This window comes from Hypanus sabinus, chromosome 21 (assembly GCF_030144855.1).
Source record: "Hypanus sabinus isolate sHypSab1 chromosome 21, sHypSab1.hap1, whole genome shotgun sequence".
Lineage (NCBI taxonomy): Eukaryota > Metazoa > Chordata > Chondrichthyes > Myliobatiformes > Dasyatidae > Hypanus > Hypanus sabinus.
The window spans coordinates 16,266,125-16,293,853 of NC_082726.1; the positions used below are offsets into that span (position 1 = coordinate 16,266,125).

Here is a 27,729-nt window from a genome sequence, read left to right on the forward strand (position 1 = left end):
CTTTTTAAAATTAGATTTTGAATGTTACACCATGTGAACAATATATAATTTTATGTTTTGCTTTTAACAGATATTGATGAATGTAAAGAATTACCTGGACTCTGTCAAGAAGGGACATGTGTCAACACGTTTGGGAGTTTCCAGTGTGAATGTCCACGTGGTTTCTATTTGAATGAAGAAACCAGAGTATGTGAAGGTATATTTACTGAAGTATTGTCATTCTTATAGCTTTAATATTTTTCTTTTGATTTGTTTTTGTATTTGTGCAAGATAAGAAACTTTACACTGCTTACTTCAGAAATAGAATAGGTTATCAAACAGGATCTGAAGACAAGGAGAACTTGCAACAGTGGGTAGGAAACAAATAATATTCAGAGTAATCCAGAGTTCATGCATTGAAACTAGACTTCTTCAGGGTTAGGAGATAAATATAAGATTTTATAGATCATACTAACATTGTGCTTGAGTAACTACCAGCAGTGTCACTAGTTGATTAGGAGCATTTGTTCCGCTGTATTGTATACATGATCTCAGCTGTGCAGCTGCAGGAAAATGTTGAATAGCACTCCTAAGGGAATTCCTACTATCTAATACTACCACAACTTGGTGTAATGAAATTAGTGAGTCATAATATCTCATCGGTAGACTGAGATAAGCTTTCATGTAGTTCTTATTGGTCAGATGAAAAAGATATTCACAGGTGTATGCTGGAGTTAAATGAACTATTGTTATCAAAAAAATGATAGCTAGATAAGGTTATTTAGAATATTGTACCAAATCCTGGATTATTTTAAGAAGATGCATATTTGTTCTGTATAGTTTGCAAATTGCAATTGCTTTAATGGTGAATTTTATTTAAATGGCTGGAATGCTGGAGAGACTACAGTATTTAATATTACCTATCCAGTTTCTGCCTATCCTAAAAGTGTAATGCTGGTATCACATTTTCACTTCCAAATTATATATAATGTCCATTTGTTTTGCAGTTAAGAGAATATCACAATTTATGAATTACCATGTATAACAAGTGCGGTTAGACCTTCTGAGGACACGTGAATTAGTTTGTAAATTCAATGCAGATTTATGCATCTCAGAATATAAAAATGAATCGCAGGTGACTATAAATTCAAAGCAAATTTACTGTTATGAGAGTCTGATGAGGCAGGGTACATATACCAAAGATGTCAATTTCAAATAGTTTGCCATCTAAAAGCTTATCAAAAATGATTTCTGCTGTATTTACAAAGGTCAGTACACTCTGTAATTACTTTTCCCATTGACTTCCAGCAAGACAAGCCTTCTGCAGATGGTTAACATTCCCAGTGCATGCTTGGCTTATATTCATGTCACAGCCATAATGCAGAAAAACAACCAGAATTTACCCTAAATTTTCAGTTTTACTGTGCAAGAGGACAAGGATTAATTACATTGTCCTGACAGGTGTAATCATGCCATGTTCGTTATGAGTAATTGATATAGTACTGAAAATAGAATTTATGATATTGTAGTTTATATATTATACATTTACATAGAACATAGAAACCTACTGCCCATTACAGGCCCTTCAGCCCACAATGATGAGCTGACCATATAACCTACTCTAGAAATTGCTAAGAATTACCCTACCACATGGCCTGCTATTTTTCTAAGCTCCATGTACCTATCTAAGAGTCTCTTAAAAGACCCTATTGTATCTGCCTCTATTCTTAAGATAGAAGTTACACATTCTAACTATGCATTAAAATCCATAGTTCTACTGGACTTTCATATTTTACTCATTTGTTTTCTATACTGTTTAAAAAAAAGGAAGCACTTCCTTCCTTATTGTAACTCCTCTTCATTTCCACCACTGTCGTCAGCAGTGCATTCCACACACCTACCACTCGCTGTGTTAAAAATTTTCCCTGACATCCCTTCTGTACTTGCTTCCAAGCATCTTAAAACAATGCCCCCTTGTATTAGCTTTTTCAACCCTGGGAAAAGCCTCTGTCTAGCCACACGATCAATGCCTTTCATCATCTTACACACCTCTACCAGCTCACCTCTCATCCTCTGTTCCTCCAAGGAGAAAAGGCCAAGTTCACTCAACCTATTCTCATGGCATGCTTTCCAATCAAGGCAATATCCTTGCAGATCTCCTCTATATCATATATTATCTTATATAATATCCACATCCTTCCTGTAGTGAGGTGACCAGAAGTGAATACAGTACTCCAAGTGGCTCTTGAGCCCAATCCCACAGTTGATGAAGGCCAAAACACCTTCTTAACAAAACTGTCAACCTATGTACCATACACCTTCTTAACAAAACTATCAACCTGCGTACCATACACCTTCTTAACAAAACTATCAACTTGTGTAGCAGCTTTGAGCGTCTGATAGACACAAAGCCCAAGATCTCTCTGATCCTCCTCATAAGCCTACACATATACACACACAAATATTCACTAACCTATACACGTAAATGCACATGCATACATATGCGCACACATTTATACATACACACACATGCATATAAATACACATAAACAGATACAAATATATATGCATATATCTTCTAATTGGCTGTCCATCAATTTTTGATGATAACTGAGGCCTGGACAGGTTGTATGGAAGACCTGCAGTTACCCATGCTGCAAGTCTCCCCTCTCCACGTCACCAATGTTGTCCAAGGGAAGGGCATTAGGACCCATACAGCTTGGCACTAGTGTCGTCGCAGAGCAATGTGTGTATAAGTGCCTTGCTCAAGGACACAACACGCTGCCTCAGCTAAGGCTCGAACTAGTGACCTTCAGATAAGTAGACCAATACCTTAACCACTTGGCCACATGAGATGCATGTATGTATACATATTTATACACAAACACTTATGCATGCACATATATATACTCATATATGCATGTAAACACACATATATACACACATACATATATATGCACATACACCCACAACATACATATTTACACACACATATGCATACACACACATTTATACACATACACATACATACTTAGAACAGAGATTTATGCATATGCATGTGTACACACATATATACACATACAGATACAAATACATATGCATGCACATATTCACACACATACACATTGACAGATTTATGCACGCATGTGTGTGTGTGTGTGTACTGACATATATACAACCCAAAGATACAAAGGCATACACATACATATACACTCAGTCACATACATATACATTGATTGTGTGGCTAGTCAGAGGCTTTTTCCTAGAGCTGAAATGGTTGCCACAAGAGGATACAGGTTTAAGGTGCTGGGGAGTAGGTACAGAGGTGATGTCAGGGGTACGTTTTTTACTTGGAGAGTGGTGATTGCGTAGAATGGGCTGCCAGCAACGGCGGTTGAGGCGGATACGATAGGGTCTTTTAAGAGCTTTTTGGATAGGTACATGGAGCTTAGAAAAATAGAGGGCTATAGGTAAGCCTAGTAATTTCTAAGGTAAGGGATATGTTCGGCACAACTTTGTGGGCTGAAGAGCCTGTATTGTGCTGTAGGTTTTCTGTGTTTCTATGCATACAAATATATATATGCACAGAAATATACTTCAGATTTTTTTTGCCGCTGTGGTCAGGATGAGTAAAAAGCTCCATCTGTTGCATCCCCATCTGATGATCCATGTTTTTAATTCCAACACTGGCTTCATTCGTTTGATCACAAAATATTTTTTTTACTAAGAGTATTATTCAGGTTAAAAATCTCAGAGTAAATTAATTATAAGGAGTTTGTACATCCTCACCATGGGATACATGGGCTTTCTTCAGGTGTTCCAGTTTCTTCCCACAATACAAAGGCATTCCAGTTAGTAGGTTAATTGGCCATTGTAGATTGTCCCATAATTAGTCTAGGGTTAAATTCAGGGTTGCTGGGCAGCATAGCTCGAAAGGTCGGAAGAGCCTATTCCACACTTTATCTCTAAATAAATAAAAGAAACAACTGGCTAAGAGAATAAAATGAGCCTGCCTGGCAGTTGTACATACAACAAATATGGAGTCAGGTGTTTGATGTTATTATTGTACAAATTTACAATATGAACCAGCAGTAGGGAAGGCTTCAACACTGAAAACAGCAACCTGCATCTCAGTATCAATTTTATCAATAGCAATAATATCAATATTCCTCCTACAAATTGTTTATATGAGAAATAAGAACTTGAACCAATGTGAAACAGAAGTTTTATTTATACTTGTTTAATTATTCTTGGCATTTTAGACCATAAGACATAGGAGCAAAATTAGGCCTTCTGCCCATCAAGTCTGCTTCACTATTCGATCACAACCCCATTCTACAGTCATCTTCCCATAATATTGGATGTCCTTACTAATCAAGAACCAATCAACTTCTGCTTTAAATAAACCCAATGTCTTGTCCTCTGCCACCCTGTAGCTAAAGAAATTTATCCTTACCTCTGTTCTAAAGAGACATCTTTATATTCAGAAGCTGTCCCCTCTGGCCTGAGACCTCCACTATAAGAAACATTCTCTCCGTGTCAACTCTATCTAGGCCTTTCAATATTCTGAAGATTTCTGTAAGATTCCCCCTCCCCCCCAATTCTTATAAACTCCAGCAGGTACAGGACCAGAGCAAGTAAAGCTCCTTGTGCTTTAACCCTTTCATTCCAAGGATCATTCTTTTGAACCTCCTCTGGACTCCCTCCAATGCCAGTACATTCTTTCTTAGATAAGGGGCTCAAAATCGATCACTTTATACGAATTATTTTCTGTGATCTTAAACATAATATGATAAAATTAAGAAAATATTTAATATTGATCTCAATTTACTTTCCATATAAGTGAACTAATATTGTTTCATTATCCAAGACATTTGTTCATTTGCATTTTTCCAGACATTGATGAATGCATTAGTTCACCTGGTATTTGTGGTCCCGGTACGTGCTTCAACACATTAGGAAATTATACTTGCATCTGTCCACCAGATTACATGCAGGTTAATGGAGGAAACAACTGTATGGGTAAGCATCTATCAAGTACTGTGTAGACAAGTAAGAAGCAACATTTTGTGTTAATAGCAAAGTTTAGCCATATTTAGTAGTAATCCTTCATATTTAGTGACAGGCTTTAACCTTTCAATCTGCAGACATGAGAAAAAGCTTTTGCTTCAAAAATTTCTACAGTGAAAATGGCACTTGTGATGGTGAACTAGCCTTCAACATGTCAAAGAAACTGTGCTGTTGTTCATACAACATCGGAAAAGCCTGGAACAGACCTTGCGAACAATGTCCTCTTCCAGTCACAAGTAAGTTTTTTCTCTATCAGTTCAAAAATTTAGAATCAACTTTATATTGTTTATTGCATTGACATTTACGCTGAATCATATTTCAGATGAATATATTACTCTTTGTGGGAGTCAGAGACCTGGCTATATTATTGACATTACAACAGGACAGCCAGTTGGTAAGATATCATTTTATGTTTAAACATCAAGTTTTTGCATGATAATTACTCTTGAATAATATAATGATTTATAAGACAGTTATGTTTGTAGAAAAAAAGCTAACGTATTTACTCTTGGCTCTGGAATTGCGGTTAAGGAGAGTATAAGTGGAGGCCCTGCATTATGGAGTTGGATTTAATGATTTAGCATTCTGATATTGTATGTTTTGAACTACAGAAAGGCATGTTTCAGAAATTTATGCCTCTTAGGTAGTATTACACTGACCTACATAGCCAAATAATTGATAATGCATCCTATTATGTAAATAATTATGCTAATTTTTAGGATGCTATTCCAGTTGTTAGTTATCAAGTTGTGCCAATAATTTTATTCAAATGGGGCCATATCTTACAGAGTGTTGTGCTTCTGATTTTGTTATCATGTAATAAACTGAACAGATTCCTCTTGTCCTGAAATTTGTAGTTTTGTGGCAGCAGTCAATGCAGACATAAAAATTATTAAAAGTTACAAAAATAAGTAATGCAAAAAATAACTAACAAGGTTAGTGGTCATAGGTTCATGGACCATTCAGAAATCTAAGGGTGGTAGGGGAGAAGCTATTGTTAAAATTTTGAGTGTGGGTCTTCAGGCTCCTGTACCTCCTTGCTGATTGTAGTAATGCAAGGAGGATATGTCCCAGATGGTGAAAGTCTTTAATGATGGATGCCATCTTCTAGGGGTACCACCTTTTGAAGATATCCTCGATGGTGGGGAGGGTTGTGCCCGTGATGAAATCCTTGCGATCCTGCACATTGCGGCCTCCAAACCAGGCAGTGATGCAACCAGTCAGAATGCTCTCCACTGTACATTTTAAGAAACTTGGTATATTCTTTGATGACATACCAAATCTCCTAATGAAATAAAGCTGCTCCGGTGCCTCCTTCATGATTGAAACAATGTGCTGGACTTAGGATAGATCCTCTGAGGTGTTTGGGCCCAAGAACTTGAAGCTGCTCACCCATTCCACTGCTGAGCCCTCAATATTCTCCTGACTTCCCTTTCTGAAGTCCACAATCAGTTCCTTATTCTTAGTGAAGTTGAGTGAGAGGTTGTTGGGACAACACTCAATCTATCTCACTAGCCTTCACATCACTGTCTGAGATTCTGCCATCTCTAGGCTAAAGAGAGGAAATAGTAGGATTTTCACTCCTGCTTGTTGCTTTGCCATCACTAATGGAAGATTAAATGTGGGTTGTGTTTAGCTCTATTAGAATAACTTATTGATAGTACTCAAAAGAGGCATAATGAACACAGAATATTAGAATATCCCTGTGATGCTCAAGATGATACTGTTAGGAGTGGACTATATGTCCATTGGAACATGATTCACCATTCAATAAAATCATAACTATTCTGTTTCAAATCCACTCCTCTCTGATCCCTGATAGGTAGATCCATGTAAATTTACATGTGGGGTTGAGAAGGCTGAAGTGTTTTTATTTCAATGTAAGGATTATTAAAGGTGAGGCAGTTAAACTTAAGGCTTGGATTAGTACATTGAACTAAATGTTGCAGCCATAACAGAGACATGGCTGAGAAAAGGGCAAGAATGAGAAGAGATAAGAGCCCATGATATTATAGGAAAGATACTAACATGGACAGAAGATTGGCTGACTGGTAGGAGGCAAAGAGTGGGAATAAAGAGGGCCTTTTGCAGTTTGCTGCTGGTATGGTAACTAGTGCAGTCCCACAGGGGTCGATATGGAGTCTGCTTTTTACATTATATGTTAATGATTTGTGTGATAGAATTGTTGGCTTTGTGGCGAAGTTTGCAAACAATATGAAGAAAGGTGGAGAGGCATGTAGTGTTGAAGGAGAGAGTCTGAAGAAGGACTTAAACAGATTAGGAAAATGGGAAAAGAATTGGCAGATGGAATATAGTGTATAGTCATAGACTATTTCCTAAATGGGGAGAAAATTCAGAAATTAAAGAGCAAAGGAACTTGAGAATTCTCATGTAGGATTCCCTAAAGGTTAACTAGCAGGTTGAGTCAGTGGTAAGAAAGGAAAATGCAATATTAACACTCTTTTCAAGAGGGCTAAAGTATAAAAACAAGGATGTGATGCTGAGGCTTTATTTAATTGGCCTGACTGCACTTGAGCATTGTGAGCAATTTTGGGCCCCTTATCTAAGAAAGGATGTGCTGACATTGAGAGGGTCCAGAAGAGGTTCAAGAATGATTCTAGGAATGAAAGGGTTAATGTATGAAGAGATTACGATCAAACTGGATCAGTAGTAGCTGGAGTTTAGAAGAATGGGGGGGGGGGATCTTATTGAAACCTATTGAATATTGAAAGACCTAGATAGAGTGAATGTGGAGAGGATGGTTCCTATAGTGGAGGAGTCTAGGGCCAGAGGGTACAGCCTCAGGACAGAAGATGAGGAGGAATTTCTTTAACCGGAGAGTGATAATCAGTGAAATACATTGCCACAGACAGCTGTGGAGACCAAGTGATTGAGTATATTTAAAATGAAGGTTGGTAAGTTCTTGACCAGTAAGAGCATCAAAGGGGAGAAGACTGGAGAATGGGCTGAGGGGTATAATAAATGAGCCATAATGGAATAGTGGAGCAAACTCAATGGGCCTTATTCTGCACTTATGTCTTATAGTCTTATGGCTGTAAAAGCAACAGGGTAGATATAGTGAGTACTTTAATTACTCCAGTATTCATTGGACACCCTTATGGCAAAAGAATTTCAGGATGTATAGTGTATACATTTCTCTGACATTAAAGGTGCCTATTGAACCTATTGAAAGGTTAAATGGGCTTTGTACAGTGGACCTCATAACTCACAAATTTTTTGAGGAGGTGACAAAGATGATTAATGAGGGTAGGGCACTGGAAGTTGTATACATGGACTTAAGCAAAGCTTTCCACAAGATGCACAAATTCAGGCTCATGGGATCCATGGAACTTAGCAGATTGGATTCAAAATTGGCTTGGCAATGGAACTATTAGCCTAGAAGACAAAGTGTAGTGATGGATAACTATTCCAACTGGAGATCTGTTTCTAGTGGTGTTCTACAACGGTTGGTGCAAGGGCTTTTGTTGTATATATCAACAGGATATAGACCAGTAGATAAAGTGGGCAGAGAAATGGCAGATGGAATTTAATCCAGACAACTGTGAGGTGTTAACCTTTGGAAAGTCAAATGTAAGATGAAAGTATGCAGCAAAGTACAAAGCTTTTGGTATAAGGTACCAATGTTTTTGCTGTAGACTCACTTTCCTAGTTCAAAGAGCCTGGACCCTTCTTCAGTGAATTGAAGCAAGGTTACTGGGTCAAAGAAACATCGATGTATAGATGGATTTTGGAGATGGACTATAGCTCTCTCTCAGAGAGGGAAGTAAATAGGGTAGCAAAGAACACTTTCCCTTTTGTCAAGTTGTGGAGTATAAAAGTTGAGCAGTCATATTGTAGTTGGATAATACTTTGGTTAGACCATATTTGGCATATTGTGTGCAGTTCTGGTTACCACGTTACAGGAAGAGTGTGGAGACTTTGGGGAGCGTGCTCTCACCAGGCTGTAACTAAATTAGAAAACATTAGCTATAAGAAAGAGTAGGGCAAACTTGGATTGTTTTCATAAACAGAAGGGATTCTGCAGGTGCTGAAAATCTTAAGCACAAAAATGATGTTTCAGGCTGAGACTCATGCCGCCAGACTTGCTGAATTCCTTCAGCATTTTATGTGTGTTAGATTATTTTTTTTCTGGAGCTTTGGAGGCTGACGGGTGATCTGATAGACGTTTATAAAATTCTGAGAGATTCTGAGAAATTTCAAGTTCCTGGGTGTTAATATCTCTCGGGACCTAACCTAGTCCCAGCATATCAATGCAGCTATAAGGAAGGCAAAACAACAATTTTATTTCATAAGGAGTTTCATAAGGAGATTTGGAATGACACCTAAAACACTCTAAATATCTACAGATGTACCATGGAGAGCATTTTGACTAGCCGGAAGGATACTGCACCATATTAAAGTAAACTGCAGAGTAGCAAAATTAGTCAGCTCCATCATGAGTACTAGCCTCCCTAGTATCCAAAACATCTTCAAGGAACAGTGGCTCAGAAGAGCAGCCACTAACATCGAGGACCCTCACCACCTAGGACATGCCCTCTTCTCAATGTTATCATTAGGAAAAATGTAAAGAATCCTGAAGGCACACACCCTGCGACTCAGAAACAGCTTCTTTCCCTCTGTTATCTGATATCTGAATGGATATTGAACCCATGAACACTACCTTATTTATGTTTTTGCACTACTAATTTATTTAACTATTTGATATATATATATATATAGACACACACACATACATACACTTACTATAATTCACTGTTTTTTTCCTCATCATGCATTGCATCGTACTGCTGCTGCAAAGTTAACAAATTTCACGACATATCTTGGTGATATTAAACCTGATTCATTGTGTGAGAAGTGAAGATAAAAGGAAAATCAACAAAAAATGGATAATACTAGACACACATAGCAGGCCAGGGTGCAACTGTGGGAAGAGAATCAGAATTAACATTTTAGGTCACTCAAGAACATTTACTCTGTATCTCTGACAACAGATGCTGACTAACTTTCTGGATGTTTCCAGCATTTTCTGTTTTTATACTCATAACAGTGGGGCTAAAAGTCAGTTACGGTAATTAAGTTTTCACTTGAAAAATACCTGCATGGTTTTCCAGAAGTTGCCCTAAACTCTAGAAAGCAATAATGGTCCAGTAGCTGAATAACATAAGTAAAAGAAAACAATTTTAGAAACATATGGAACTTACTCCCTCCTTTAGCTCTGACAATGTTTCTAAAATGTTTTGTTTAATGTACAAATCAAAGTTTCAGTACTAAAACTAACTCTACATTTGCTTTTAAAGTTCCTTGTATCTTTAGCCCATATCCTTGAGGAAACACAAGTGTCTCTTATCAGGAATATTTAATATTAATGACAACACACATTTTAAATAATCAAAGGTTTATGCACTTTTATTGAAAGTATTTCCATGAATATGAAATTGGCTTCTTCATACTCTTTCTGAATGCAGAAAAATATACCTCTACATAGTTGATCCACAAAGTTAACATGCAGATATGCTCTTATGCAGACATTGATGAATGTCGAATGATTCCTGGTATTTGTGCTAATGGTGTCTGCATAAACCAGCTTGGAAGCTTCCGTTGTGAATGTCCTATGGGATTTCAATTTAATGATCAACTGATTAGCTGTGAAGGTAAGAAAGAAATGCTTCTGATTTGGAAAGTCATCTGTTACAATAGCTTTCTGTAGTTTATTTATAAGTACATTAAATAGTCTTCTCTAGTTTACTCATTTAACTAAATTTCTTCATTTCTAGTATTATTCCAGTAAAATTCAGTTGCCCCATCTTTGAATCATTTATCTCAAATGCTTTAAAGTATTATTCTTCAAAACTGATTTGGAAAATATCTAGTTCAATTATTATGTCAAAGTTTTATTAAATAGCACTTTGTTTACTCAGATATGGATGAATGTCAGAATGGGCCACTGTGTCAACAGAATGCTGACTGCATTAATACACCAGGCAGCTATCGCTGTGAATGTTCGCGAGGTTACCGACTCACTTCATCAGGGCATTGTAAGGGTAAGTAATCAGTGCTGAAATCTAAATATAGCTGTGTTTTTTCAAGTAGACAATTGCTTTCTTGCTATCAGATTGATTTCCTTTTTTTTCCCTGAGTGAAAAGTCAGGGTTTCAAAAATATATTTTGAACCCTGTGACATATGTAGATTAATTGTTATGTTAGCCTTATCATAAAAACCTGAATTATGGTTTTGAAGCAAAATAAACAAAAGCACAAGATGTTTACATGTGAATTACAATAACACATTCTGAATTAAAAGGAAGTACTAATTTCCTGTCATTATTTTCATTTCTGCATGTTGCTGAGGGGAAATAGGTTTTGGTAATTGAAGAATATTAGTAGGAAGGTCAGAATGTTTCAAACGAGAAACATTAAAACGTTCCAAAATAATACAAGGGAAAATGATTAACACATTAAAAGCCTACTGAAGTATTAGTTGTGCCAAGTATACACAATAAAGAATTTTCTGTAGAATAGCTCAGGATTTGTATAATAAAAAAGCAAATATCCTTCCAGTATTTCAGTTGATTAGTTTGGGGAAACAGAAATCAGTGCCTCTTGTATTGGTTTTCAGGAAAGATATTCATAGGTCATATAAAGAGACAATCATGGATTTGAAAAGAGCTGTTTATTAATTGATTAATTTTCATCCATGTTGGGAATTACTTTTCCCTTCATCACAAGTGCTACAATAAGTAGAATCTATATTATTTACAAACCTCCAAAACATTAAAACATTGCTCTTACAATCTGTTTACTCCTACAATCCATTTGCTCCACTTGCTTTAAACTATTGAACAGGCTATTTCTATAGATTTAAGTTTACATTTATTATTTAAAGTAACATACTTTGAATTTGTCTTAATCTAGTAACACATCAGCAATGAGCTAGCTAACTAAGCTTTGTTATTTTGAATTGTTTCAAAACTGAATATTACATGTGTATAATTTTGGAATAAATCTAAAAGCTTAACTTGTTTTTTCTTTCCACAAATGCTGCTTGACTTGCTGAGGGTTTCTGGCATATTCTATTAATATTTCAGATTCATATCTTCGGCATTTTCATGATTTGCATAATTTTCAGGATATTTCTGTATTCACAACACATTTAGTTTGCAAATATATGCAAGTTAATGATTTCACAGTAAGCAAAACTGGATAATTTTCCTGTTCCTATGCTAATGGCAATAAATCACAGTGATCCTACCTCCTTTGTGTGCCATTAATTATAGTCTATATGTAATGTATAATAAAACAAAAAATATTGGAAATAAGGTCCATCAAAATATGAAAAGAACAAAGCTACTTAATATTGGAAGCAAAATTTTTGAGTAAAATTGTTTTCCATTTAATATGTTACTCACTGTCCACTTTTCAGATATTGGCTGGTCTGTTTATAGTTCTTATTTCAGATATTTGGTAATTACAATCTTTCACTTCAGTGTTCTGAATTAGGTTACTTGCTGTAAGTTTGGTACCTTTTAGAAATTTCCTTCCTTTTGCCCACACAGATCGTAATGAATGTTTTGATATCCCTAATGTTTGTAGTCACGGTGAGTGCTATGACACAGTTGGAAGTTACTATTGCGTCTGCCATAATGGCTTCAAAGCAACTCCTGATAGCACAATGTGCCTGGGTAAGTAAACTGTTGACAGAATGCGAATACATAGCAAGAACTTGCAGTGAATATTTTTATTTCCATTAAATTCTAATTAATTATATTTAATTCACAAGTAAAATCAATTAGATAAATGGGTGAAATCTGCCACATTTCAGTTTATGTCTTATCCAGTTTTTTTGACTGGATTTCCACTGACCAGTTAATCACCTCAGTTACTGAGTGGTTCATGCATTTCTTAATTTTTGCATTCTTGTTGGAACTATCTGTCTGTATTAAATGATGAAGGGTCCAGTGTAAGTTTTGTTTCTAACTGAACAGATCGAATGTCTGAGTATTTTTAGAGATACTGTACAGAACAGGCGACACCTCCCAGAAACACACCTATTTAACACTAACCTAATCACAGGATAATTTAAATGCCCAATTAACCTACTATCCAGTATGTCTTTGGACTGTGGGAGGAGACTAGAGTACCCAGAGGAAACCCATATGGTCACAGAGAGAACATACAAATTCCTTGCCTATGGTGCCAGAATTGAACTCTGACATCTGATGCTTCAAGCTGTAATAGAGTAGCGGCTGGCATTCTTATGGGCAACCTTAATATTTACATCTAAACCAGGAAATGTTTTTTCAACTCTTCCTACACAATCTTTTTATTACCTTCTGCAACAGTATTTAAAATTGGAATATCACACGTCATCACTTTGCCATTCTGATTTCCTACCTCCACACGTATTATATCAGACAAAATATATCACCTGACCATGTTTTACTTTAGTTACTTTTGTTAGGGAGATGCATAAAGAAAATATTACGAATTTCTGATAGAAGTATACCTTTAATTGGCCACAATTCTTTCAATTTAATTATTATTTATTTGAAGCTACAGATGTGTAATTACCTATCCCCTTTGGTAAGCTCAACAGGATTCTCAATATGGTCAAGCCAATTTCACATTAGTTAAATGAAGTTGGTCTTAAAAATGAGGGAGACCTCAATTTTCTAATAGTGCACATCCAACTAATCATCAATTAGATATGGAGCTATAGAATACTACAGCACAAAAACAAGCCTTTCAGTCCATCTAGCCTGGTCATCTACCTGTACCTGGATTATAGCCTTCCATACCTCTCTCTTCTATGTAGCTATCCAAACTTCTCTTAAATAATAGAACCAGCATCTAACATTTCTGATAGCATTTCATTCCATGCTCACACCACTCTCTGAGTGATGAAGTACCCCCTAAGATTCCCTTTCACCCTAAATCTATGACCTCTAGTTCTAGTCTTATCAAATGTGAGGAGAAAATCCTCCATGTATTCACTTTTTCTATACCCTTCATAACTGTGTAAACTTCTATAAGATCTTCCCCAATTCTTCTGTGCTTCAGTGAATAAGTCCTAACTATTCAACCATTCCCTATAACTCAGGTCCCCATGTCCAGCAACATCCTTGTAAATTTTCTCTACACTCTTTCAAGTTTATTAGTATCTCTCCTATAGTAGGTAACCAGAACTGCATACTATCCTCCAAATTTAGCTTCATCAACCTCTTATACAACTTCAAAATTATATCCCAACTTGGTGCCCTGATTTAGTTGAAGGTCAATATCCCAAGATCTCTATTTCCAACCCTATCTACCCATGAACCTGTGTGTTCCCAGGTCTTTTTGTTTCACCGCACACCTCAGTGGTCTAACATTCACTGTGTAAGTCTTACCCATGTTTGTCCTTCCAAAGGGCAACACTTCATTCTTGTCTGCTTTAAATTCCATCTGCCATATTTCATCTCATTTTCACAGCTGGTCCAGATCACTTTGCAACCTTTGATAGCCTTCTTCACTGTCTATACACTCCCACTCTTGGTGTCATCCGTAAATTTGCTGATCCAGTTTACAACACTGTCATCCAGATGTTGATATAGATGACAGACAACAAAAGACCCAGCAGCAACCCTTGCAGCACACCACCAGTCATAGACCTCCAGTCAAAGAGACACCACCTACCACCATTCTCTGGATTCCTATGCAAAGCCAATGTTGAATTCAATTGACTACTTCTTCCTGACTGCCAAGTGATGTAATCTTCAGGACCATCCTCCCATCAGAGACTTTGTCAAAGGCCTTGGTGAAGTCCATATATACAACATCCACAAACTTCTCATCAAAAAACTCTATAATATTGGTTAGACATGACCTGCCATTCAAAAGCCATGTTGACTATTGCTAATCAGGCCCTATCTATCCAAATAATTCAGTAACATATCCCTTAGAATACCTTCCAATAATTTACCCATGACTAACTTATAACTTCCCAGCTTGTTCTTAGAGCCTTTCTTAAACAACAGGATAACATTAGCTATCTGGAGCCTCACCCATGGTTAAGTATGGCTTAAATATCTCTGCCAGGACCCTGCAATTTCTGCACTAGCCTCCCTGATGCACCATCAATAACTCACACTGAGACGTAGGCGAGATATCGGCTTTTATTGACTGGAAGAAGGAACCAGGAGTGAGTGTCTATCATACAAGGTCCTGGAGACTGAGGCCGAGCGTCAGGCCGCAGGTCTCCTTTATACAGGGGCCTGTGGGAGGAGCCACAGGAGCAGTCAGCAGGGGCGTGTCCCGACAGGCACATAGTTCACCACACTCCCACAAGCTCAAGGTGCCCTTGTCAGACTTTGGGAGTAATCCACCCTAATTCGCCTTAAAACGGCAAACGCCTGCTCTTCTGTAAACCATATACAGTTCACGAGTTTAAGATCTCCCCCATCTCCTTCATCTCCAATCATAGATGACAATGCTGATCTTCAAGAGAATGAATTTTGTCCCTTGCTACTCTTTTGCACTTAATATAACTATAGAAGCTCTTTCTCTTATCTGCTAGAGCAACATCATATCTTTATTTAGCCCTCCTGATTTCTCTCTCATGAGGAAATCTATTCCTTGTTGGAGTTTTTAATATCTTAAAGAAATTCTGACTGGAAGAAGTTTTGGAGGTATATTGCCCCACTTCCTCACCTTCTCATTTGCATTAACCCTAATTATATGAAAATATCTCAGGTTCCATTTTCACAGTGATGAATCTCAGTTGCAGCTTTCTACTTTCTTTTTTTGACCCACGCTATCTCTGATTTTAATACTGCCTGTCCAACGTGTTTCTTCATCCCATTTTGCAGCATTTATCAACGTGACTTCTTCCAAAGCTCTGAAACCTGTATCCTAGTTGCACTGTTCATTATTATTCTCTGTTCTTTGATACACATTGGCTTCTGAACTCAGTGCCTCAATTTTTAAAATACTCACCCTTTCGAGTCCCTCAGGGTATTCATTCAACTGTACCCCTGCTCTTCTTGCAGCCCTCTGAGATCTCCACCCTTCTGTATTTCTAGTCTTAAGTGCATCTCTTACTTTAACTGTTCTACTATAGACAGTTTTTTTCTCAGCAGTTTAAGCAAGAAGCTAATGAATTCAGCTTTACTTTCCCATTGTCTTTCTTGAGATTTAAATAATTGCTAAATAATAGTATTTACCAAACTTTGAGTTAACTGTTTAATATTTCCCTATGTCAACTTTTGTTTGATAATGTTCCTGTGAAAGATGATTTGTAAATACAAGTTGCTGGTGTAGGAAGTCACCTAGTAGTCCTGAGCTCAGTCATTCTTTATCATATTCTGTTTAGTACTAGTCACACTACCCTACTATAAAATGCATTTCTGAAATATCTCCTTTTTGGAGAAGAAAATTTAAAAAAGGAAATCTGGTTCATAATTGTTATTGCCAATTAAGTTCACAAAGAAAGTTATGATTCAGTGTTGCTTAGTAGATAAAATTTTTAACTTTTGAGAATTACAGTGTGGTTGTAAGCAGAGTACAGTTTTCTACTCTATAAATTCATGATTGCATTTTTCTACTAATTAATGGATGGTTGATGTTGGTGTAACAGCATAGGTATTAATACACATTCCCGAATTTCTGATCATTGCTATAGAGGAGATTCTAGAAAAGGAGGAAAAGCCACTGACTCTTATATAACTTCTACCATGATAAGCATTAGCATTTGTGGAGGGATAAGAGCTTTGTTATTGTAAGTAACATAGCTCAGGAAAAAGATATTTATTTGTAGAGTAAAGATATTTAAAGCAATGAAGACGTACATTTGTATAGAATAATTCACATCTTCTGGATGTCACATTGTGTTTTACCTTTTGATTTGACATCACAATTGTTCTAAGAATAACCTCTTGTAACAATGATCAATGAGGCACAGAAAGATCTGTATTTACCAACAAGTACCTTTAAACTAACAAATACATGAATTCATACACTAAGTACCTTGTGTGCACACCTACTAAGTATCCCTGACTCTCCTGAATAGTCAAAAAATATCAAAGGACTCTATGCTGGCCAGGCATTCCTCGTAGTCCCAATTCACTAGGCACATATTCCACACAGAGTTGCTCACGCTTGTATCTGCGATGGTCATTCTTCAAAGTTACTGCTGCCGATACATACAAGGCATCCACTTTGATATCCATTCTTATCAATTCAAATATTGCATTCCAGTGTCATTGGCCACAGGTCATGGGTCTGACCTTTAACACCTTGTTTTTGGCTCTACTCCAAAATAGCATCTATTTATTGCCTTCTTCCCGTCAAGTGACAGTCAATAATTTATGGTTCTTTGTTCTCAATCAGCAACCAGCTCAATTCACTCCAGGCAGGCACCAACCCCAATATTCACAAACCTGTATGTTATTTCCAACCAAAGTACCTCTCGCTAATAACCTCTTCTTTGGAAATGATCTCCAGTCCAGCAGATTACCTGGAGCATAATTGTGTCTTCTTTAAAACATTGAACAAGCCAAGCACTTGAAACTCACAAAATGGCAGCCTTCATCCCCAAGCACGTGGCAAGAACAAAGACACTTAGTCTGTCAGCTTCCATTGCCCTCGTTTCATTCAAACATTGATTTGTAAACTGTCGTTCTTTCTGGCCAGCACAACTTTAAAGGAGGAAACATGACAAACACAATAAACTTCCAAATAATTTAAGAATAAGGGGTAGACCACTTAGAACAGAGTTCAGGAAAAACTTTTTCCCCCAGAGAGTTGTGGATCTATGGAATACTCTGCCTCAGAAGGCAGTGGAGGCCAGTACTCTGAATGCTTTCAAGAAAGAGTTAGATAGAGCTCTTAAGGAGTCAAAGGATATGGGGAGAAGGCAGGAATGGGGGTACTGATTGTGGATGATCAGCCATGATTACATTGAATGGTGGTGCTGGCTCAAAGGGCCGAATGGCCTACTCCCACACCTTTTGTCTATTGTCTATTATCTAATAACCAGGTGATTTAGGGTTATTGAATGAGGAATAATTATTGGCCAGAAAATTGGGGATTGTTTTTCAAAATAGGACTATTTTTTAATGTCCTGAGAGAAAAGGTATAGACTTGATTTTATTGTTTAGAATGACTTAAGACCTGCACTGAATTAAGCCTATATTTTTATGTTCAATAAACCCACAATTGTATGACTGGCATGATTGCTACCAACTGTTAATTGCTAACAAACTTGTTACAATGTCTGCTGATGGGAAAGCCACATGAAATGGCTATGATTTTTAGAATGATTATTTGCTTGAATTCTCATTTTTAATAATAAAATTTCAGTTTAGCTGTTAAGAAAATACATTTTTTCTCTCAACTGAAACAAAACATTGCTATTTCCTTTTTATTTGCCCAGATGTTGATGAATGTGAGCGACAACCATGTGGCAACGGGACCTGCAAGAACACAGTTGGTTCATATAACTGCTTGTGCTTCCCAGGATTCATGATTTCACATAATAATGACTGCATTGGTAAAATAACCATAGTCTTCTTTTTGAACTTAGCAAATGTAGAGGTATACAGGAAATGCTTTATAAAAATATTTTGCTATTCTACAACATATAATTAAATCAATGTATTTCCCTCAAAGTAGTTCCTCTGCATTGAAATAAGTAGAACTACTGAACCTGCTTTTAGTGACACTTAGAATAGATTTCCCAGCACTAGAGAAGTTTGATTTATTAAACATTGAAGTTTAAACAGACTGACGGGTAAGGACAGTTAAATGAAAAACTGTCAGCAGTTATACATATTTTCAGAGTAAAGGGTTAAGCATAAAAACAGGACTTTAAAGAAAACTGTGTATGTTTGATTGACAAAGTGATACTTAGACAAATTTGTTTTTCTGTATATATTTTTGTTTGCTTTCATTTTATCTTTTTTGTTTATTTGAAACATTGGGGAAAAAATAAAATTAATTCCTACAACTAATGAGTAGTGTTCTCTAGATATGATTTTTTGTTAGTGTTGTACAAATTAATAGATTCTTTTGATTTGTCATGGTAAGTTTTGAATTCGTAGTCTATAGGTTGCTAGACCAAGACCATATAAAAAGAAAACAAAAATACAAGCAAGCATTTAATCTGTTTACAAACAATACACCTTGGCAAACAATAAAACAAATTTTCTCAATTCCTTGCAGAAAATCCAAAATACTACTTACCAATATACTAAGGCAGGTAGTGGAAAATTAACCTGTAATATCATAAATTACTAAAACTGTGAAAGAGACAATAACTTTGTTCCTTTTTGTTAAACAGATATTGATGAATGCAGTACCTTGAATGGTGCTCTTTGTAGAAATGCTCAGTGCTTCAATACTATTGGAACATTCCAATGCCTGTGTCATGAAGGCTATGAACTTACACCCGATAGAAGAAGTTGTATTGGTAAGACATTTTAATCAATCAGATGGGAAATTTTTAAAACATTCTGAGCTAACATTTCCAAGCAATAGATTAGGAAAAGGGGGGGGGGTGCAATGGGAGGTGTCTTTTGCAACAATCAATGAATACAGCTGATTAAGAGGGCAAACAGTATGTTGGCCTGCATGGTGGGAGGACTCAAGGTCACTGCACAGGTTGATAGGATAGTTAAGAATGCCTTTGGGATGCTAGGCTTCACTAATAGGGGGATTGAATTCAAGAGTAGAGAGGTCATGTTGCAACTCTACAAATCTCTGGTGAGACCGAACTTAGAGTATTGTGTTCAGTTCTGGTCACCTCATTATAGGAAGGATGTGGAAGCTATGGAGAGGACGCAGAGGAGTTTTACCAGGATGTTGCCTGGATTGGAAAACAAGTCTTATGAGGCAAGGTTAGCAGAGCTGGGACTTTTCTCTTTGGCGCATAGAAGGATGAGAGGGGACTTGATAGAGGTCACAAGATTATGAGAGGCATAGATAGGGTGGATAGCCAGTACCTGTTTCCCAAGGCACGAATAGCCAACACCAGAGGGCATATGTACAAAGTTAAGGGAGGGAAGTTAAAAGGAGACATCTGGGGTAAGTTGTTTTTTTACACATAGGATTGTGGGTGTCTGGAATGACTTCCCAGGGATGCTGGTGGAGGCAAAACCATTAGGAGTATTTAAGAGCCTCTTGGACAGGCACATGGATAAAAGAAAAATAGAGGGTTACAGGGTAGTGTGGGCTTAGTACTTTTTTAAGGAATATGTGGGTTGGCACAACATTAAGGGCCGAAGGGCCTGTACTGTGCTGTAGTATTCTAGTGTCTAGTATCTTGATGCTTTTATATAGGGACTCAGTGGGAATCAGCTTGAGCGTGGTGTGCAGTTGTGATCTCTTTCAGAGGAAGGATCCCACGAGTCTGATTTCTCAAATGGCAGCCTGACTTATGAAAAGAGATCAGGTCAAGTAGTCCATATTCCCTAGCTTTTGGAATAGTGAGAGGGAATTTCACAGAAACCTAACAGGACCGGACAGGTTAGATGCAGAAAAAATGTTCTCAACAGCAGTGGAGCTTAGTCCATGGTCACCATGTAAGGATGAGCGATAAACCAAATTATTAAATGTTCGAGTCTTTAAATTTCTATATTTATTTAATCAACATTCTGTTGTATTTAAGAGTCCCACATAACAACAAAACTGTTGAAAATAGTGCAAAATAGTTTGTTTATGTTTAAATTTAATGGCAGAAAATGTATTTCCAAAAGTTGCCTCATATTGTTGGTGATTTGATACAGATCCTTTAAGCTATATGTGTGGAACCATCTAATTCTCAGCTCCCCTTAATAGAAATTTCTGTATGGAAATGTTTTCCAAACTACTTCCAGGAAGTTAGCAAGAAACTTAGCAAGAAAAACAGAGATATTTGTTATGGTGTTATATATAAGGACATTAGCAATTTACTATTTTACTAATCTCTCAACAGATGTTAATGAATGCTTGACAGTACCTCGTCCTTGTGCACCAGGCACCTGTCAAAATTTGGATGGTACCTATAGATGTATCTGCCCTCCTGGATACTCATTGATAGACGATAAGTGTATCGGTAAGGAGCCTTAGTTTATTTTGAAGCACATAAGGGTAAAGAACTAGAATTCCTGTGGCATTGCTCTCAGTTATCAAGGGAAGAATAGTTAATCAAGAATTTGAAGGGAGCAGATGCAATCACTTCCAGAAATGCCCTGTCTGCCATTTTGCTATCAGTAAATAGGGAGGCAGTGGACTTGCATGAAGGCTAAAGTCAAAAGTGTGCATTAGATTATTTAAACTTAATTATGGAACTGGGAGGAATAAAAATCTCCCAGAATCTCAATTTCATATGCTATACACTCAGCATACCCTGTCCTCTAATTGCTTTGCCTTCCATCTTAGTTAATTTCTCCTCCCTTCCTTTCCAATTACTTCACATTTTCATTGATTTCTCTCCTTTTCCCAGGACCAGCTGTTCATCATATAATAGCCAAAGTTGAAATCCTCTGCCAGCAAGCTACCTTAAGACATTCAATAGATACTTAGTGCTTGCACCCTTACTTAAATAAGGTGGAGAGTTTAATATTAGTCGTGATGTGTCACAGTTCCTTGTAGCCTCCTTCTTTCAGTTTTAGACAGCTTTGTACAACTTAATTTCATGTGACTAATTTATGCAATGTATGCAAACACATATGCCACTCAATAATGCATCATTTCTCCAACTGGTTTCCTTTATCTATTGTTAGAAAATCCCAAAGAAGTGTTTTATGTGATAATGGTAATAAACCCTAGTAGTCCCTAGACTGAGGTTCTCCAATTTTTTGAAGATAAACTGCTCATGGTTAAGATTTTAAAACAGTTAGCACTTAAATGTACCATAGAAGGCAAAGTACAAACTCCAGTGCCCCACCTGGAGATGAACCATGAGATGGCTGAAACTTTTAACATCTCCTTTTCCTCTATATTTACTAAGGAGACTATCATGGATGCCAGAATGAGAGATTTTGTATCATGTGCATGTTATGAGAAAGGAGGGATTTGCAGCTATGAAGTACATTATGGTGAGAAAAGTTCTGACCAAGCTGAACTTCAAAGCTTAAAGGAGGGCAAGGAAGAAATCACAGAGGCCCTTTGACTGACCCCCAACTGATCTTCGACTGACCTGAGAAACAACTTATGCATTTACTGCAGAGTAGTCAATCACCTACACATCAAATGTCCATTACATCTGGGAAAATGGCACCTCCAGGTAGAAACAAGAAGCTTTCTATCTGGTAAGCTCACTCCCTCAGCCTTCCTCCATACCCTGATGGCTCTATCTGCACAAGAAGCTCTAGTAGATTCCAGCAGAGCAGGCAACTTTCTGGACCAAATCCTGTATGTGCAGCTTGGACTCCCTGACATCCCTATCTCACCCCTTCTGCATTATGGCCATTGACGGACATCTATTGGGGTCTAGCATGGCCAGAGTGTGCACACAGCTGGTGCACATGAGCATCGGAGAACAGCGCGAGTCCATCCAATTCCTCTCATCCAACACCCCTCTCATCTTGGGTTACACCATTTACATCCCGTAAATCCATGGAGATAGAGGAAACCCTCAGCCTCACCAAACTCTTGTAGGAACACCATAACTTAGCAGTTGCTTTCAATGAAAGGGAAGCCAACTCACAGAACACACAACTGTGCAATCAAGCTCCACCCAGGCACCACCCCTCCCTAAGATAATTTCTTCTCCCTCCCCTCCTAAGACCCATGAATAACTACATCACCACAGCACTACAGCACAGTTTCATTCGACCATCCCAGTCCCCAGCCAGTGCAGCTGTTTCTTTGCCAAAAAGGAAGATGGGGATCTCCTGCCCTGCATTGACTACTGTGGACTCAACAAAATCATCACTGAGAGCTGCTACACTCTCCCCTTGATGGATAGTGCATTAGAAACACTCCGCAAGGCCCAGATATTCACTGAACTGTATCTAAGGTGTGCATACAACCTGATCCACATCTACCAAGGGGCTGAGTGGAAGACCGCATTTGTAACACCCACTAGCCACTACAAATACTTGGTGATGCCTTATCGACTTTCCAACAGTCCAGCCATTTTCCAAGCCTTCATTAACGAGATGTTCCAAGACATGCTGTACAAGTACAGGCAGTCCCCAGGTTACGTTCGAGTTCCATTCCTGAGTCCGTCTTTAAGTCAGATTTGTACGTAAGTCGGAACAAGAACATCCAGTATTCTTTAGCATCAGTCAAACGTTTGACTTAGTATATAGTATATATTTTACCTTTCTATGCATATAAAACACTTAAGAAACGTGGGCACTGGGGGCATCCTTTCCCAGTGAGGACTAGATGGGAAGATAAACCCTTATGCCTTCTTTTCATGCAAGTTCAACTCTACACGGCGCTGTTATAGAGCAGGAGACGAGGGGCTACTTGCCATCAAATGGGCCTTGGAGGAATGGAGGCATTGGCTGATGTGAAACAACAAGGCCTTCCTGTTCTGGAATGACCATTGGAACCTTATAACCTTTCAGCAGACCCACCAATTCAACACGTACGGCTTGCTGGGCCCTCTTCCTTGAGCAATTCAACTTCACCATCTCCTATCAGCCCAGTTCCCAGTACATTAAGGCAAATGCCCTGTCACAACAGCTCAACCCAGCTGAAACAGAGATCAACCCTTCCACTATTCCGTCCTCTTAGATCCTTGCACTGATTGTCTGGGACCTTGAGGTCACCAGGCCCCAAAGCACCAGCCTGCTGCAGCCAACACACCTGTCAACTACATGTACATGCCGGAGGCCTTGCACTCTGTAGCACTCCAGTGAGCCCTCTCCTCACCTCTTTCTGTCCATCCAGACACATGGTAGATGCTGGATTTTCTGCGATCCCAATTCTGGTAACCCACCATGATCGCAGATGTACATCAGTGCGTTCCTTTAATGTTCCCAGTCCAGTTCCTCCAACCAGTGGCCCTCTGGGCTCCTGCAGCTCCTACCGATCCCTCAACACCTGTGGTCCCATATCTCCATGAATTTCATCACAGGTTTGCCACCTTCTGATGGGCCCACGGTGATCATGACAGTGGTGTACTGGTTGTTCAAAGCAGTCTATTAATTGTCCTCTCCAAACTTGAGTCAAGTACTGAAACAATATACCTGGTTCTGCAACATATATTTGATTCCCTCAGGACATTGTGGTTCCCAGTATGACACAATTTGACTCCTGCTTCTGGCATACCTCTGTTCCCTCCTTTGCAACTCAGTTTGTTCTCTGGCTATTATCCACAGACCAACAGTCAGTCTGAGAGAGCCAAACAGTGAGTGGAGAAATTTCTGCAATGCTTTGCCAGCTCTAACCCTTCCACATGGAAGAAGTATCAACTCTGGGCCTAACTTCCCTACAATCTACATACCTCGCCTGCCATAGTATGTCACCCTTTAAAGTGCTTCATGGCTATTAACCCCCACAGATCCCCACAGGGGAGCCAATGGTGGAGCTCCTGTTTGCCAAGGCACCAGTTCACCACTACCAGAATGCAAGGAGGGCTATCCTAGCTGCCAACTGTGCCTACTGCTGCCAAGCCAACTGCTGGCGATGCCCTGCCAGACTATTCCAGCCTGGAGACTGTATCTGGCTGTCCACCCGAGATCTGCCCCTGTGCACCAACTCCCCAGTTCATTGGTCCTTTCAAGATCACTCATTGCATAAATCCAGCCACTTACCTTCTCCAGCTACCATCATCCTTCAGGATCACATCTACCTTCCACACGTCCTGCCTTAAGCCCATTGTCCATGGATTACTCAACTCTGCACCTTTGGAACCTAAAAAAATGGAATGTGTCCAGTATACACTGTTCGCCTCTTGATGGAGTCATGTTGTCATGGATGGGTTGTGCAGTACCTGGTTCACTAGGAAGGATACAGCCAGAAAGAGAGATCTTGGGTGTCATCCAATTTCATCTTAGATCCATTGCTCATCGAGGAGTTCCATCTGGATCATCCTGGGCCATCGGATGCCATCCGGAGGAGGGGGATTCTGTCAGTCCTGCACAAGCAGGCAACATCCAGTCTCCACTCAGCTAACAGGAATCACCTGACACTCAATTCCAACTCACTACCTGCAGCCTATTGAAACCTGGCTCTTATCTATAGCCAGCTTTGACCAGTTGCTCCTAGCTTCCAGTTACTTTGTTCCCTTATTGGGTTCAGTATCTGTTCTCTCTTGTTTTGTGACCCCTCGTGGCACGCTATTTTGCACTTTATTATTAGTGATCACTCACTGATAAATTGTCTCCACTATTTTGCATTTGTCAAACCTCCTCTATATTTTCTGACACAACTGGGACTAGTAGGAAGGATGCTGTGTTCAGCATAGACCTATTGGACTGAAAGGCCTGTTTTTTGCTGTATTACTCTATAATATCTAATAGGTGCTGAAAACGTATTCAAAAGATTACTCACATGAGGAAATCTGCAGATGCTGGAAATTCAAACAACACACACAAAATGCTGGTGGAACACAGCAGGCCAGGCAACATCTATAGGGAGAAGCACTGTCAACGTTTGGGGCCTAGACCCTTCACCAGGAGGTGAAGATGCTATAGATGCTGCCTGGCCTGCTGCGTTCCACCAGCATTTTGTGTGTGTTGTAAAAGATTACTCATATTATTTTGTTAACCTTTATAGCTGTTGAGGCATTAGCATTTAAAAGTTAACTTTGTGATGGTAGATACAGAATAAAGTTACTACCACAAATCTTATAGTAGTGTGAATCATATTTGTGTTTACCTAACCTTAAGTTTGTTTTCCAGAAAGAAAAATGTGAATGATTAGAGACTTGTGAAGGCAGAAAATGCTGTCAGTTGTTGTGCATTTTTCAGTGTAATGTGACAGTGTTTGAGAAAGTGACCAAAATTACTGGAATTTAAAATTGCTTAACCTTGCAACATTGAAACTCAAATAAAACAAAAAAATCCAACTTTTCATCTAGCATGAACAGTTCCACTGGAAAGTCACTAACCTGAAACACTAGCAACACACACAAAATGATAGGGAAGCTCAGCAGGCCAGGCAGCATCTATGGAAAAGAGTATAGTCAACACTTTAGGCCAAGACCCTACTGTACTCTCTATTATCTAGTATTTTCTGTTCTTGTTTCAGCATTAGTGTTTTTTTTTGCTTATTTTAAAGCCAGTTAGATTGTGTACAATCTTTTTATTATGATTGAACTTTGGATAGGTTGTTAACTGTCAGTGACTGGATTCATACACCACAAAAAATTCATCACTGACTTTCACCAAAAATCAAAAATGAAGATTACAAAGCTGTCTTTCTGAACTCATTTTAAACCTATTCTTCCATGGATAAGTACAGTTATCCTGAATTTCCAGAGTCTCACACATAGTTTTGAGGCATTCAGTACAGAATCAGGATCTTCCAGTCCATCTTGTCAATGCGACTTATCTATGCTAAGCCCATTGACCTGCATTAATTCCATAATCCTCTACACTTTTCCTCCCTAAGTACCTGTCCAAATTATTCTTAAATATTGTAATTGTATCTGCCTCTACCACCTCCGCCAGTAGTTCATTCCAGCTAATTAACCATCTATATGGAAAAACCTACCCCTGAGGTCTCTTGAATTTCTTCCTTCTCAACTTAAACCTGTGCCCTCTAGTATTAGACTCCCTCTGCCCTAGGAAAGAAGTTTTGAATATCCTATTTATGCCCCTCATAATTTTATAACCACCCTCCACAGCCTCCTGCATTCTAGTGAGAATGAAGCCTGTCTATCAAATCTCTCTGTGATTTCAGCCCTGTACTCTGGTGGATCTCTTTCTATGGTGTGGAAACCAGAGCTGTATACAAAGCTTCAAATGTAGTCTGACCATTGTTTTGTACATCTTCAACATAACATCCCCACTCTTATGTTCAATGCCTCAACCTTGGAAGGCAAGCACTACTCTGTGTATTACCACTTTCAGTGTGCTATGGACTTGCACCCCAATATTCATGAACATTCCTAGGTCCCTGCCATTTACTCTATACATGATACCAGCAAAAAAAGGAATCAGTATAATATGAACTTGATATGTACATAACCCACTCTCATGTCTATAACAGTAAATGTATTATTTGAATTTTTTATCATTAAGTCTAAATGTTCTGCCATAACAGGCAAGCTACGCAAGCCTATTTAGATCTGCCTCTGACTCTAATTCAGAGCGCTAAAGGAAAGTGAGATCTGCCAGCTTCACCTTAAGTTCCCACTTCAGCATTCCCACGGCTCCACTACTAATGATCTCTCTTCCTTGTCCACCAGTTCCCCGTGGTGTTCAAGTTGTTATTTCCTTATGCTGCTCCAGCTAACAACAACCTCTTAATGGTCTCCTGACTATTCTAATCAGTAGCTGGTGAGAGTATCATTTTGGATGGTCTCAGAATGGAAAACATAAAACCGAGAACAGGAATAAGGTTTTGCCATTGAAATAGATGGAATTTAAAGATTACCTTTTTTTTAGCTGTTTTATTTCTCCAGCACTTGTTTTATAAATATTGGATCCTTAAGTATCAGAACAAATATTTCAAGATATTATACTACAAACTTCTTCCATGACAAACAAAATATTGCATACTCAGAGATTTTATCTCATTTAA

General features: G+C 38.3%; 1 protein-coding gene across 1 annotated transcript in view; it reads left to right on the top strand.

Moving 5' to 3' along the window:
- Positions 1–27,729, top strand: part of LOC132378818 (fibrillin-1-like) — a 377,797-nt gene that overhangs the window by 271,809 nt on the left and 78,259 nt on the right. Inside the window, exons 39-48 of the mRNA XM_059946042.1 lie at positions 71–196; positions 4,876–5,001; positions 5,127–5,285; positions 5,372–5,443; positions 10,596–10,721; positions 10,989–11,111; positions 12,624–12,749; positions 18,479–18,595; positions 19,385–19,513; positions 21,017–21,136. Of these exons, the coding sequence (XP_059802025.1) occupies positions 71–196; positions 4,876–5,001; positions 5,127–5,285; positions 5,372–5,443; positions 10,596–10,721; positions 10,989–11,111; positions 12,624–12,749; positions 18,479–18,595; positions 19,385–19,513; positions 21,017–21,136 (1,224 nt within the window). The remainder of the gene's footprint in view (positions 1–70; positions 197–4,875; positions 5,002–5,126; positions 5,286–5,371; positions 5,444–10,595; positions 10,722–10,988; positions 11,112–12,623; positions 12,750–18,478; positions 18,596–19,384; positions 19,514–21,016; positions 21,137–27,729) is intronic.